This window comes from Puma concolor, chromosome D3 (assembly GCF_028749965.1).
Source record: "Puma concolor isolate L17-30 chromosome D3, mPumCon1.1.hap2, whole genome shotgun sequence".
NCBI lineage: Eukaryota > Metazoa > Chordata > Mammalia > Carnivora > Felidae > Puma > Puma concolor.
The window spans coordinates 55,324,301-55,338,630 of record NC_141678.1 but is presented as its reverse complement, the minus strand read 5'-3'; the positions used below and the strand labels follow the sequence as shown (position 1 = coordinate 55,338,630).

At 37.8% G+C, this 14,330-nt stretch overlaps 1 protein-coding gene across 1 annotated transcript in view; it reads right to left on the bottom strand.

Moving 5' to 3' along the window:
* LOC147575578 (putative Polycomb group protein ASXL3) overlaps positions 1-14,330 on the bottom strand; it is a 54,913-nt gene that overhangs the window by 12,294 nt on the left and 28,289 nt on the right. Inside the window, exon 2 of the mRNA XM_086682705.1 lies at positions 9,926-10,008. Within this exon, the coding sequence (XP_086538831.1) occupies positions 9,926-10,008 (83 nt within the window). The remainder of the gene's footprint in view (positions 1-9,925; positions 10,009-14,330) is intronic.

The window sequence follows — 14,330 nt, the reverse complement described above, 5'->3', positions numbered from 1 at the left end:
GGGTTATGGAAATGTCTTTTTCACCCTTCAATCCTATTTATAATTAGGTTATAAGCTAGAAGAGTCTCAATACACCTATCTATAGGCTAGACTTTAACCTCAGAAAGTAATATATAAGACACTCAATAATTAGCCCAAAAAGCTTCTAATGGGGATATGTATGTCATGAGGGGGGAGGGTATTTACTTAATAGAATCACACAACCAGTACTTTCCTGCATCAAAATTGTTTTAGGCTCAGGCTACAAGTATTGTAAAAGGTTAAATGCAAGCAGTTCTGAATCAGACATCAAATCCCACATCTGCCACTTGCTAGCTGGATGAATTGTCTCAAGTTACTTAACTTCACCTGCCTCAATTTTCCTATCAGTGAAATGGGAAATACAGTGCACCGCAAAGGTTTTAAAAAGATAATTCATGTAAAGTCCTTAGCATTGGGCTTAATATAAACAAATGATTTTTTTCATTAGGAATTTTTTTAATCATCAAGCCCCTACTCATTAATTTGCCTGGCATACTCCATAAAGCATGGTGTCTCAACTCTATGCCAAACAAATTAATGAACACATAGATGTGTATTCCTTACCATAATGGCCCTATATTTGTGATGGAAAGACAACACTTCTTGATATGTTGGAATATCATTATGTTTTATGAAGAATCCAAGAGAGAATTAGAAATCCCTAAATTTAAAAAATATATGTGTGTGCATCTATACATATACATATATAAGTATGTGTGTGTACATATATATACGTGTGTGTGTGTATATGTATATATATATATATACATTTAATCATCATGCACTAGGATGAAGACATGCGTCACAGAGAAGAGATTAAAAGACCTAACTGAAAAATGACACAGAGAAATGGTCTGGAACCAGGTTGTTTAATCCTCAAAAGCAGGGACTACATTTTATTCATCGATTAATCCAGCAACTTCTACAGTCCCAAGAACATTGCATGAGCTTAATAAATGTTGATAGCATGAATACCTGCCTTAAAGCTTCCACAAAACCTCAGGGCCTAACACTGTCTGCTGAGTAGGCACTTAGTAGGTGCTGAGTTGATTAACATCATGTTATGATATCTACATCTCCACAACTTTATTTTTATTTCTCTGATGTCCTAATTTGACCACCGATTTCCAGACAAAGATCTCACCTACACACCTGAGTACTGTGAACCTGGTCAGACTGAAGAATGCGTACAAGCCTCGCACAGCACCTACAACAGATCTTAACTTCTTTAAACGCACACACACACACACAAACACATTGATAGAAATCACCCGAATTGCTGGCAGAATCCCAGTCCACAATTGTCAATTTGATTCTGCACAGGCATCTCAGGAGTTGTAGGATAAACAGTCTCTAATTGTCCTGAGAGAACTAAGGCTTGTTCTTAGGAATTACACACTGTAGCTTTTAGAAAACCTGGCTTAACAAAATGTCATAATTTTTATTCTTCTGAAAACAAATGAACTATGAAAAGAAGTCCCCATGTCAGCATATCAACTGTTTTGCATTTGAATTATGTTGTCAACTTCAAAACAACAAAGCAAAACTAAAATCATTTAGGCATGTGGCAATTAAGAGCACAAGCAATGAAATTAAGAGATAAAGAGAAAAATACCACTTAGAAAAAAATCAAATAAAATCACCCCAGTTTAATGTCTATTCCTTTCCAAAGGTTTTCATCTGCATAGGATACTTAGACTCACATACAATGTAATTTTACATCCATTTCTGCTTCTATTTCTGTACTGAAATATTTATAGAGAGCTCAGTATTTCTGGAGTAAATTATACCTAGATCTTGATAAGGCTGAAATCACCTAAATTACCTTTTTTTGTTCAATTATTTGGAAGAATGGAGAAAGAAAGCTTGACAGAATAAAAAGATGTATTAAGAAATGGCTATTTCAAAGCTATAATTGCATTCCTTAGTGAATATTGATGCCTTGAGGGTTATATGCAGTCACCAGAGCTATTTTTACCAAAGGTTGCAAATAAAATCCAAATCAATTTATGTTATATGAATATACACATTATATTTGAACACAAAATTTAAGCCAGGTATTCTATTGGTTTATACATTAAGACTAATATATGAAAACACATTATTAGGAGTATATAAAAACAGAAGCACAGTACAGTGTTAAGCATATTGTTATGAATACCCTCCAAGATTAATCAGATACTCAAAGTTCTAGAACATAATTCTTTTTTTTTTTTTTAGAACATAATTCTTATGTTATGCCATAAATTCTGGCAATCTAAAGTTCCAAATTCTGAATCACTATTATGAACTGAAATTTTGTGTCCCCCAAATTCATATGGTGAAGCCCTAGACCCCAGTGTGGTTGTATTTGGAGATGGAGGCTCTAAGGAAGTGATTAATGTTGAATGAGGTCTAAGAAGGATGGAACCTTGATCTGATAGGAGTGTCCTTACAAGAAGAGACAGCAAAGAGCTCACCCTCTCTCTCTGCACACACACACACACACACACACACACACACACACACACACAGGAGAGGACATGTGAGGACCTTGAAAAGGGGACCATCTGCAAGCCAGGAAAAAAGCCAACACCAGAAACCTACACCGCTGGACCCTGACCTGGGACCTTGAGCCTACAGAACTTCGAAAAATAAATTTCTATTGTTTAAGCCACCCAGTCTAAGATATTTTGTGACGACAGCCTGAGCAGATTAAGCCAATCACTATTAATTTGACTTCAGTCAGGGAACTAGGAAGAGGCCTGTTCCGAATTTATTACATTAGCGTGAGGCATTCGATCTGAAAAGTGCAACCTCTCCATTCAGCGACCTGATCTTACAGCCTCTTACGAAACAACGTGACAACCAGTAGAAATGCACACAAATGTGCATGCACACACCCATGACACAGCTCATGAACGCCTCATGGGGCTCTGCTTCTAACTTCCAAAATCACGAGAAGCTAACGGGGGAAATGTGAGAGCCAAAGGCACGTAGTCACCTGTGGCTGCAACATCAGATGCTTGACTGTTAAGGCTTTAAAGCTGCCGAAGCCCAGTTTGATTAGGTAGTGCCAGGAGCCGGAACCTTGTAGGGTAATGTTTCACACAATTATTTTTTAACTTGGGAAATGCTTCCAAAGTAATATATAATCTTATTCCCCTGAATCATGTTTTCACAATAAGGAAAAAAAAAGCAGGATGGAATAGAAGAATAGGATCAAGAGTTACAAATTTCCTGTCTTAAAAAAATTATGCCATGGAGGTTACAAGTACAGCATAGGGAATATAGTCAATAATACTGTCATAACGTATGGTGACAGGTGGTGACTGCACTTATGATGAACACTGAGTAATGTAGAGAACTATCATATCACTATGTTGTGCACCTGAGACTAAAAAAAAAAGTTAAAGTTTAATTTATGACAGATTGCAAAGCTATTCTTAAACAATTAGTGATATCCACGTATAAATGTTAAATTCTTTTTTTATTCAGTTTTATACCATTTAATTTGAAACAAGTTAATTATGCACAATGCCAATGACTGACATTTTAAGTGACGTATTTTGGGAAAAACCAAACGTACATATAAATAACTGGATTGGAAATTCAAAATCCCAACTATAAAATGTAATGTATGTTTTCATCATTCGCATCATAAAGCCTACGTTATTGGAATATCATGCATTTATTCAGATAACATGTAACTAGAAAAAAGTACCATACCCAATTTCATCTAATTATCGCCAAACATACAACTGACAATATCTTTTGATTCACAGTTTACTAGGTGCAATATATTCTCTGGAGTATTATGGATTGTCAGTTAAGAAATCTACCATAAATGGCAGTGTTTGTTTCAGGGGAGAAAAAAGTATTTAAAAAGGGGGAGACTGGATTTGAAGAGACCAGGTAAGAAGATACTACAAGTGAAGAAATTATAAGTGCAAATTTCTTAAAAGAAGTTAAGAAACTATAACTGCAGAACGAATGGCAAAGAGTAGGGATACAAAGAAGGAAAGATGTAGTTAGGCAGTAAGACTAACACTACCTAAGAACCAACTGGCAATGGGGGCATGACGAAGGGAGTTGGGACTGACTGATTGAGACTTCTAATCTGAGTGATGATGAAGAGTAAAATTTTATGTCAGCTAAGAGGTAAATTATTCTCAAGGCGTGCTTACACACTCACATTCACACACCTATACACATACGTAAATAAATGCAGATTGCCCTATGTTTCTGTTTAATAACACCATTGTCTCATTTGCCCCCGCTAAGTAGCTGACTGTGCACACCACTTACACGAGAGGATTAGATGTTAGCAAATGGCAGGGGTAACACTGTGAGTTCACACTATAATTCTAAAATGCCTCAGCACAAACTAGACCACCATTTCAGTGTGAAAGGAGGGATGCCAACATGGAGTCTGGAGATAAGAATTGATTTTGCAGTAGAAATTATTTGTGTTTCTTTCTTATCTCTAGACAAAACATTTCAGCAGCAACAAAGAATCATCTCCTATAGTACTAATTAGAAACGTAAATCTCACCAAGAGAAATGCCAAGAAATTTTATTGTTTGTCACTATACATGGTAATAGAATTTTCTGACATTTATCCCCCTAGAAAAATGCAACATCTTTAATAAACAACAGTATGAAGTGGAGATTCTAATTTCAGCATATCATAACAGAGATTGCAAAACAGAAAACATGCAAAACCTTAAGGCTAGTAGCTCAAAACAAATTTATTCTAAGAATTATCCGTAGGAATAAAAAGTTCTCATTGATACCAGAATAATTACAAAATCTTGGGTTGTCAATTGCTGTGTTCCACATTGCAAAATCAAAACTATGTCCATATTCTGAGTAACACTAAACACAACAGAGACTGTTTGTAAAGCTTTTCAAATGTCCCTACTGTGGTATGTGATTATAGACTGTTGCTCTGCAAATGGCTGATGAAATCTAACAGATTTAAGTAAGACATCTATAATCTTGTAAAATGTACCTCATAAATATCACCCTGCCCCCACCCAACAGAGGGTTTTTTTTTGTATTGTGTGTGTGTGTGTGTGTGTGTGTGTGTGTTTATGATTGCCATACCTCCACCTCCATTAGAAAACTATTTGCCTATTAGCAAATAATATGAAAACCAAATCAAAGTTCATGTTATATTAATAACAGCTATCTTGTAATGATAACACCCAGCACCTAAGAAATTATCCCTCACTGATGAGTGACTGTTCTGCTCTCATGACGTTAGGGCTGCAAGCCTTACTCCCTGACTTTGTGGCCCCTGGATATGTCACTACTTGAAAGCACATACTTCTTGGGAAACATCACTTTAAAAATTACATGTGCAGAGAAAAACATATCCTCAGGCATTAAAAATCCCTCAGTCCTCTTTGTAAAGGAATTATAACTTCTGAAAAAGCAAACCATAAACAGAAAAGCAGAATTAGGACAACCCCAAATGTCATCCAAACCAACATGGTAACTAAAGTTACTCCTCTATTTCTACAAACATATTTCTAATTACTGGAGACAGGTGCTCGCTTTGGCAGTACATACTAAAATCACTGCAGACAAGACCATATTCTACAGAAGCACCCTAACTCTGTGAGGAGGTGGGAATGTTTAGCCAAGCAGTCCAAACAGGCATATCAAATATCCATCCACAAAAGCAGATTGGAATATGCACGTTTTAATCCCCTCTATACAAGCAACATGGCTATTTGATTGACTCTGAGATTCTGATCATCTAAACAGCATGCCAAACAGCTATGCCTTATCAATTGTTCACAACTCATAAACACAAAGTGATAAAAGACTGGAAATACTCAGAATCAGCAAAGCAAACATAGATGGACCAGAGGAAAACTGTATTGATAAAAATCTTCTATGTTATTACACAGAAGGGAATTAAAACCTACCAAATACATTTTCATTAAAAATTCTAGGCAACCATGCCATGATGTTATTTCTTTCAACAAAAACCATATGTCCTTCTGACCTTTTTTAGCCACATGGAAAGAACTTATTTCAGTCTGGCTTTTCCAAACAGAATTTAATCACACACTACACAGTTCATCAATAACAGAAAAAGATACACAGAGCATGATATAGAAAAGCTGTCGTCTTTTTATCATGTCTACTTGAAAAGTATGCAATTTAAATTGTCACTTGAAAAGAGGAAAACATAGCATAAAACGTCAAGAATTTCATCACAGTCAAATAAATTAACAATATCACATATACTGAACACATTCAAATAGTCATATCAGCTTTGCCAAAATTATTGGTGTATTTTTTGTAAATTACAAGTTTAAACCAGAGGCACTTAACAGCGTTTGAAAACAGGCAACCGTACAATAACCTTACTTGCTCACATATAATCTGCCAAAGACTATTAGCATGCATATATTTAATGGGGTTCCCACAAAACTGTTAGGTTTGTTTTGATTAAAACACACAAACTATTAAATAAGATGAAAAAATACAACACATAATGCTAAAAAGAAGCTTCTGACTCTAAACGGAAGCCAAGTCATCACCAAGCACCAGAAAACGAACATTTTTTAATTGTTTTAATGCCTATTTTAGTTTTGAGAGAGAGACAGACAGAGCATGAGCAGGGGGTGGGGGTAGAGAGAGAGAGAGAGAGAGAGGGGGAGGCACGGGATCCAAAGCAGGCTCCAGGCTGCGAGCTGTCAGTCCAGAGCCCGATGCGGGACTTGAACTCATGAACTATGAGATCATGACCTGAGCCGAAGTCGGCGTTTAACTGGATGAGCCATCCAGGTGCCCCCAGAAAATTAACATCTTGAGAAAGATTGTTTACTCAACAAATATTTATTGACTATCTGCTGAGTGTTGGAAGTGTTATATACCCTGCCCCTGGAGAGCCCACAGGTGGGCGCAAGTAGACAAACAAGGACAAAATTACAGGACGGTGAGGTCAGCCCTACAGGAGAGCTGTCTGGCACACAGAATGAAGCCCCACCCCCCATGGTACTTGAAACAAATGGCATTACTTTAAATCCAGGTTCACGATGATGATGCATAAAGACCCAATCTCTCTTTTCTGGAAATGCTAGGTACAAGGGTGAACTGTTTGGGGGAGGACCACTACCATCACCTCCCACCCACAGAGACCACCAGAAGGTCATGGCCACCTTGGTACCGTTCACAATAACTCCCCTCCATTTTATCAGGTATATCACAAATCTGCATTTCTTGGAAAACACATTAATAAATACCTAGAAATTAAGGAGCTATGTATGACCTTATGATGAGGGAATTTCTAAATGTAACTTAAGAAAAATAAATCCAGTTATACTTTGTTTACTCAGCTACCATAAATATTTGGAAAACATTTAAGAACTCGGGAGGTAGCAAAACAGTACATTAAGTAGGGAAAATAAATGTCAGAATCTGCTCCCTAAAACAACACACATAACAGGCTTCAGGAAAGCCCAAAACTCACTGAAATCATGTACTTTTATTTTTGAGATGATTCCAATAAGCAAACTAGAAAACGAGGTAAGAGTGGTCACAGACACACTGGCCGTAAGTAACCGGTCACAATTGGCAGGAGAGAGGAGAGTCAAAGAAAGTAGAAGGAAATGAGAACATAAAATGTATGGCTGGAGGCCCTTCAATGCAGAACCGATTTTACAGAACAGAACTTAAATAGAACTCTGGTCTCTTTCTTTGCCTGTGCCCTTGCCTATTTAACTTGTGAATTCGTTGCAGGTACTTTCACTACTACCATACTGGTTTATCAGTATTTGTAACAACAAATATTCTTTTTTCTTTACGGAAGGACACAATAACCGGGTGGAGGGGGCAGAGGGAGGGCTATGTATTCTGAGAAATAGCAGGTTACGTCTTCCATTTCAGTGTTCTTCACTCTTTAAAGACGCTGCTTTGCGTTTTGTTAACTACATATGCTTACAGCCCTTTAATATACCATTCTGGGAAGACCAGCATTTTGAAAAATAGGAAATAATGTCGTTACAATAGTCAGTGTAATTAAAATGCTGTTCAGAGGCATGGTACAGGAATTTTATATCTCAAGGTGCATAACAACTGATCACAGAGTAGTCACTCCTGTTGAGAAGGATACCATAACGAACAAATTTCAAAAGCCTACTTCTAGGAGATGCTTTTTATGTCTACGTTGGCAGATTCCACTGGCATAGAGCCCACATTCAAGAGGAGTTGATATCCTTAGATTTTTACCTCCTCTTTTCTTTTGGCTGCCGCACAAACACTTTCAGTGCCTTCTAAATGGCATAAATATTTTCAGGGTTTTTGACAGCAACAAGGGGAAAATTAATTTCCAGGTGTTCCCATTTTGTTCCCTAACTCCTCACACTGATGTCCGGCTCTGAAGAACAGGATTACCCTTACCAGAGCTATTAGGCTCGGTCAGCAACTTCTCTCCCCACCGTTGCCTCCAGTTTGTTGGGGGAACAATGATCACAAATGGTGTCATTACATTATCTCAGGTTGTGTCTTCAGAATGGGCGGGAAAGGCCTCCAACATGGAGATGAAAGTTTGAGCCTAGATGTCCTACACCCCTCTAAATTGTGATGTTCATGGATCAAACTTGCAAAGGACCCATTTTAAACACCTAAAAGCTGTTGTTACTCACCCTTTCCGGCAGTAAGAGTTACAGGTAATACCGATTTGTTTTTAGGAAAACTTGGCCTCAGGAGGATACTCATTTCTCTCAGTTCTAGCTCAGTCTCAGTAAAAACATCCGAAAGGTAGCTCAGCAGCTTTATTTTCACCAAGCTGCAAATACTGTCTGCCAATGGCTTGTAGGTAGACAAGTTCATACAAAAAAACATTCACTCTATGTAACATGGATGAATGACAGCTCAATGTTTATTTTACTTTGTAACCAACTTCTTTTTTCTCCTTGAGTGGTATCATCAACATGGCCCTAAACTGATGGCTAAAGCCCAAATTGTCAAATCTGGACAATCAAAGACTGTCCTAAATAGAGAACAATCACAGATAAACAAAATGCAGTATGCGTCCATACAATGGAGTATTATTTGGAACAAAAAGGAATGAAGTACTGATTCATGCTACCACATGGATGGACCTTGAGGACATTTTGCTAAATGAAAGAAGCCAGACACAGAAGGCTACACACATACTGTATAATTCCATTTCTATGAAATGTCCAGAATAGTCAAAACCAGACACAGAAAGTCAAATCGTGGTTACCAGGGGCCGGAGGGAGTAGGGAATGGGCAATGATTACTTGATGGGGATGAGGTTTCATTTAAGGTGATGAAAATGTCCTAAAATTAGATAGTGGTGCTGACTGCACAACTTTGTGAATACACTAAAAAAAACCACTGAATTGTACATTTTAAAAGGGTGAATTTTATGGTATATGAGTTATATCTCAATAAAACTGTTATTTTTTTAAAGACTCGAAATAGCTGATCAATGACACTCAAAGTAGGAGAATTCTGCATATAAGAGGGCTAAATTTGTAACCACATTTATTGGCACTTCAGGTTTTATCAGAGTGATCCTGGAATCTATCTCTTAAGCCTGTAAAAGCGGTCCTCTTATTCATTTTCAGAAACAAAATCTCCTCTTACAAGAGACAGAGAACAAGGAGTAACTCCAGTGAAGGGCTAATTCATGCAGCAGGGCTCTCTGTGAACAAAGTACATTCTATATTAACCTGCTGAATGTAATTTATTGAGCCAACGGGCAGTTCCAAGGAAATCTTGGGTCATCTAAATATTTGGCAATCACAAAAGAATCTGCAGGTAATTACTTAATTCACAGTCAACTGCAGTATCAAAATCTAGACACATCTATTGCTTTGCAATTAATAGCAATTACTAATCAATGAAAATAGAAAATGTAAATATGAATACTGACCTTGTTTCTTTTAACCCTTCTTTCTGAATGACTTCTAATATCTGCTTCGCTGTCATTGGTGAGTTGGGGTGTTTTTCTAGTGCCTGAAAAATAAAAATAAACATAAAATTCCTAGATTATCATATGGAAATGTACAAAATGAAAACATATGTGAATCATGCAATGCTTCTTTAAAATTTTAAAGGGGAAGGGGCTGTTGTATCAAAATAAGTTCCAATTTTACAGTTCAGGTGTCCAAAGAGAGAATGTAATTCTTTTCTGGACATTTATGGCAATTTCTGCAACATGGGGGGTCATTCCTCAAAAAATTGTCACAAAGGCATACACACCAAAAAAAGAAATGTGAAAACAGAAAAAAAGCAAGTTAATAAATGTATATAATTTCCTTTATTAAAAGTTGCTAATATTTATACTTAAAGACAGATTTTCAGGTCATTAAAATGTGTCCTAAATTTCCAGGACCTTGGAAACACGGAGCCTGGACAATACTAACAGCAGAGAACAAAGTGCTGGTTAGAAATAACCTCACTGGATTCACATTTCGATCAACCTCTTTTGTATTAGGGAAAAAAAAAAAAAGAGGGAAAAAATTCCTTCATGGCCAAAATGGAAAAAAGCATACAGACACCCAAGTAAGTCATTACAGTGTGTGTTTTCCAGTTCAGCTCAGTTTCCTTTCTTCTGCCTTTTCCAATTAATTTCAAGTAAACCCCTTCCTCTTCCCATTCAGCCCATCTCAGTTTTATGAACTGAGTCCCATTTTTCTTCCTCTCCCCTTCTGGCCTCCTTATTTTTGAGTGAAAGGGACTTGTTTTAAACAAAGTGTGAGGGATACATGGGACATGGCTAATTATTTCCATGGTCATTAGACCATCAGACCCGGAAATCAAGTTCCTTTATTTACCCAGGAGTTTAACTACATGCTGGGAAAGCAGTAAACAACAGTGCCCACGCTGTCACAAGCACAGACTACAGGGGCCACCTCTGGGTATAAGAAACAGGTCTACACACATCTTCACAATGACTTTCTCCAAGGGTAGACAATACCCACTTAAAGATGCTGTACAGAAGCTTCTGCACATTGTAGAATTCTAATTTATGATTATTTACTGGAATGATCCTAATTATTAAGAATTAACAGAGCCACCTTAACAACTAAAAAGGCTTCTGAATCTGTTCAAAACAGCTCTGTGATCTCTCCTACTACCATGGCCAAATTTCAACCAGGTCACTAGCAAAGGTTCTATTCACCAAGGTTCTCTGGTGATTGACATACAGCCTGCCCCACTTCACTATTAGGGCCCCTTTCCTGTTCTCCCCTCTCTCGTTCCCAGGAAATGTCCCCATCTTTCCCAGTCCAGATCAGTTCCTTAGCTGTTGTGGTATGTCCTTGAAAGAATACAGAAATGTGAGCTACACTAGAAAGAGGGGACGGCGACAAGTATGTCAGTAGGAAAGAAGGAAACCTGTCCTCACAGAGGAGGCCACTGGAGAGCTGAACTGAAAACTGGGAAGGGGGATAAAGAAACATAGGCATAGCTGTATAGGGAAGAGGACTAACGTGTAAAAATGTTCGTTAAAAAAAAGGCAAGAAGGAAACTGCATCATAGAGCTGAAAAGGGGGAAGATTAGATCACAAAGAAAGGCGGGAAAGAAATAGATGTGACAACAAAACAGCTGACAGAATTTGTAAAATGAGAACTATAAGTAGAACAGTGCATACTTATGAATTACTGAAAGGCAATGCTGTGGTCACATGGACTATATATAGGGTGGGCATCAACCCAAATGATAGGCGATGCTGGGGACGCTCATGGGCTCTCATAAAAGATACGGGCAGAAGGTCAATAGACACAGACATACACAAGTAAGCAAGCAAGGAAGAGGGAAACTGACGGGGAGAGGCACAGGATGGCAGAAAGAGGGGGAGAGGGGACAAAGGAGAGAAAGGGGGAAAATTGAGCTGAACTGGGAATGTCCAAAAGGCAAACTGATTAAATCTAGAAAGGGCCGAAGAGGAAACTCTAGTGTACTGGGCAACGTTTTAACGGAAATTTGGGTGCACTCAAAAGTGGGGTTACTCACTGTGGAGGATTCCCTGTTTCTCTTCCTGAGTACAGGCCCCTCAGCACACCTGGGCAGCTCCTCCCAGCAATTGAGAGAATTTGGATAGCCCTGTCCCCTTCTCTATGACATCACATCCTACTCTACAAAGGAAGTAAAAGTGCCAAGAATTACATCATGAAGTGGATGAGAGGCAGGAAGGAAATGATGAAGCCACAAAACACCAGAAGCCACCCTCCGTTCCTGCAAGACAGAGAAAGGAGACAGAGAAGGAGAGTTCCTGGTTGTGAACAAGCTTCACTGAACTAGCTGTGTGAACATTAACAAAGGAGAGAGAGAAATTACCTTCACAGAACAAAACATTGATACCATCAAAATAATGTGACACATGGTGGAGACACGAATCAGACTCACAGGCAGCCATACTCAAACACTACAGTGGGAAGAAGCCACAGTCAGAGTGAACCAGCACCGTAGGCTATCAGCAGACTGAGTAACTGCCCGTTGCCCCAACACTCTCTTGGCTATGAGGTGTTATGTTCCCTACACCCTGCAAAATTCAACTTTCTGAATTATCCTTCCTGACATTTTCAAGCACAACTAATATCTGAATATGTCTTCATGGTTACGTAACACTTGTTTTGATTTTACCACGTTCCTCCAATTTGTTTCCCATCTTGTGCCTACCTCTTTAGAAACTGGGGTCAAGGATGCATTAGAGCAGGGAAGAGAGTAAGATTACTCACAATTTTTAAGACAATCATAATAAGATTATATAGGGCCAATAAATATTTCAGATTATCATGACAGGTTGAAACTGGCTAGGGCAATAATGATGTTAATTTTGACAAAACAGGAAATATAATTCTGAAGTTTTCTATGGAAATGACCTTATTTGGGGCACTTGGGTGGCTCAGTGGATTAAGCATCCGACTTTGGCTCAGGTCATGATCTCACAGTTCATGAGTTCGAGCCCCAGATTGGGCTCTGTGCTGACAGCCTGAAGCCTATTTCAGATTCTGTGTCTTCCTCTCTCCCTGACCCTCTCCTGCTCACGCTTGTGCTCTCTCTCTCTCAAAAATAAATAGACATTAAAATGACCTTATTTTCAGATAGTAAAAATTAGAAAAATGCAAACTCATACCTATATTCTAGAAAACAAAATGCACCCATAAGCCTACAAACAAGAATACTAACCATTCCTAATATTTGTTTTCCTTCTATTTTCTTTCTATCCACACGCAGCAATTTAATATAATTATAAAAAAATATGTGCATATATCATTACCTATCTTATCTCCATATAATATGAATTCTTCAAAATGGGCATCATAATTAACACTTCACCAAGGACAGGCATTTATGCTGTTTTCAAAATTCAATAAATAAAGAATATATTGAATGTAACATTCTTAGAGTATTATTGAGTCAAAGGATGTGAGCTCTGTCATGTCTCTTGATACACTGCCAATTGCTTCCAGAAAGATTTTAACAATTTATACTCTCACCAAGCAGAACTAAATCTGCCTCTCATAACTTTGCCAGTATTCAGCGTTATCTTTGAGTAGTGTTTGACAACTTAGTAGGTCAGAAAAGTAATGGCTTATTGTTATTCTAATTATACTTCTGTAAATACTAATGAGGACAAAGGGTTTTTTTCCCCCAAATGAGTATCATATGGGATAGACACCAGATATTTGTTTTTCCTTATTAATGTATAAAAAGTTCTTTATATAGTTAAGTAATATTTGTTGTTTTGAATATTAACAATATTCACATATTGAATATTAACAATATTCAATATAACAATATTAACAATAGCTATTATTTTTGTTGCTTTTGGGGATATTTTAGGGACATATGTAAAGTTTTCTGTTTTCACATGAACAATTCCATCAGTTGTTTCCATCGTGACTCGTGTCTTATGTTTAGAAATTCCTTTTATCCAGAGAGCATGCAAATATCTACAAATATGGTTTTCATATTTTTATGGTTTCACTTTTTTTTAATGTATGTCTATTTATTTTGGGGGGGGGGGAGAGAGCATGCACGCATGTGCTCATGTGAGCAGGGGAGGGACAGAGAGACAGGGAGAGAGAGAGAATCCCAATCAGGCTCTGTGCTGTCAGTGCAGAGTTCAACACGGGGCTCGATCCCACAAACTGTGAGATCAACGATCTGAGCCGAAATCAAGAGTTAGACACTTAACCGATTGAGCCACCCAGGAGCCCCTGGTTTTACTTGTTAATTTACCTGGATTTTACCATTTTGTAGCATGGTGAAACACTAACTTACACCCCACCACCTATAAATAAGATTCTCCACCATAATTTGTTTCATA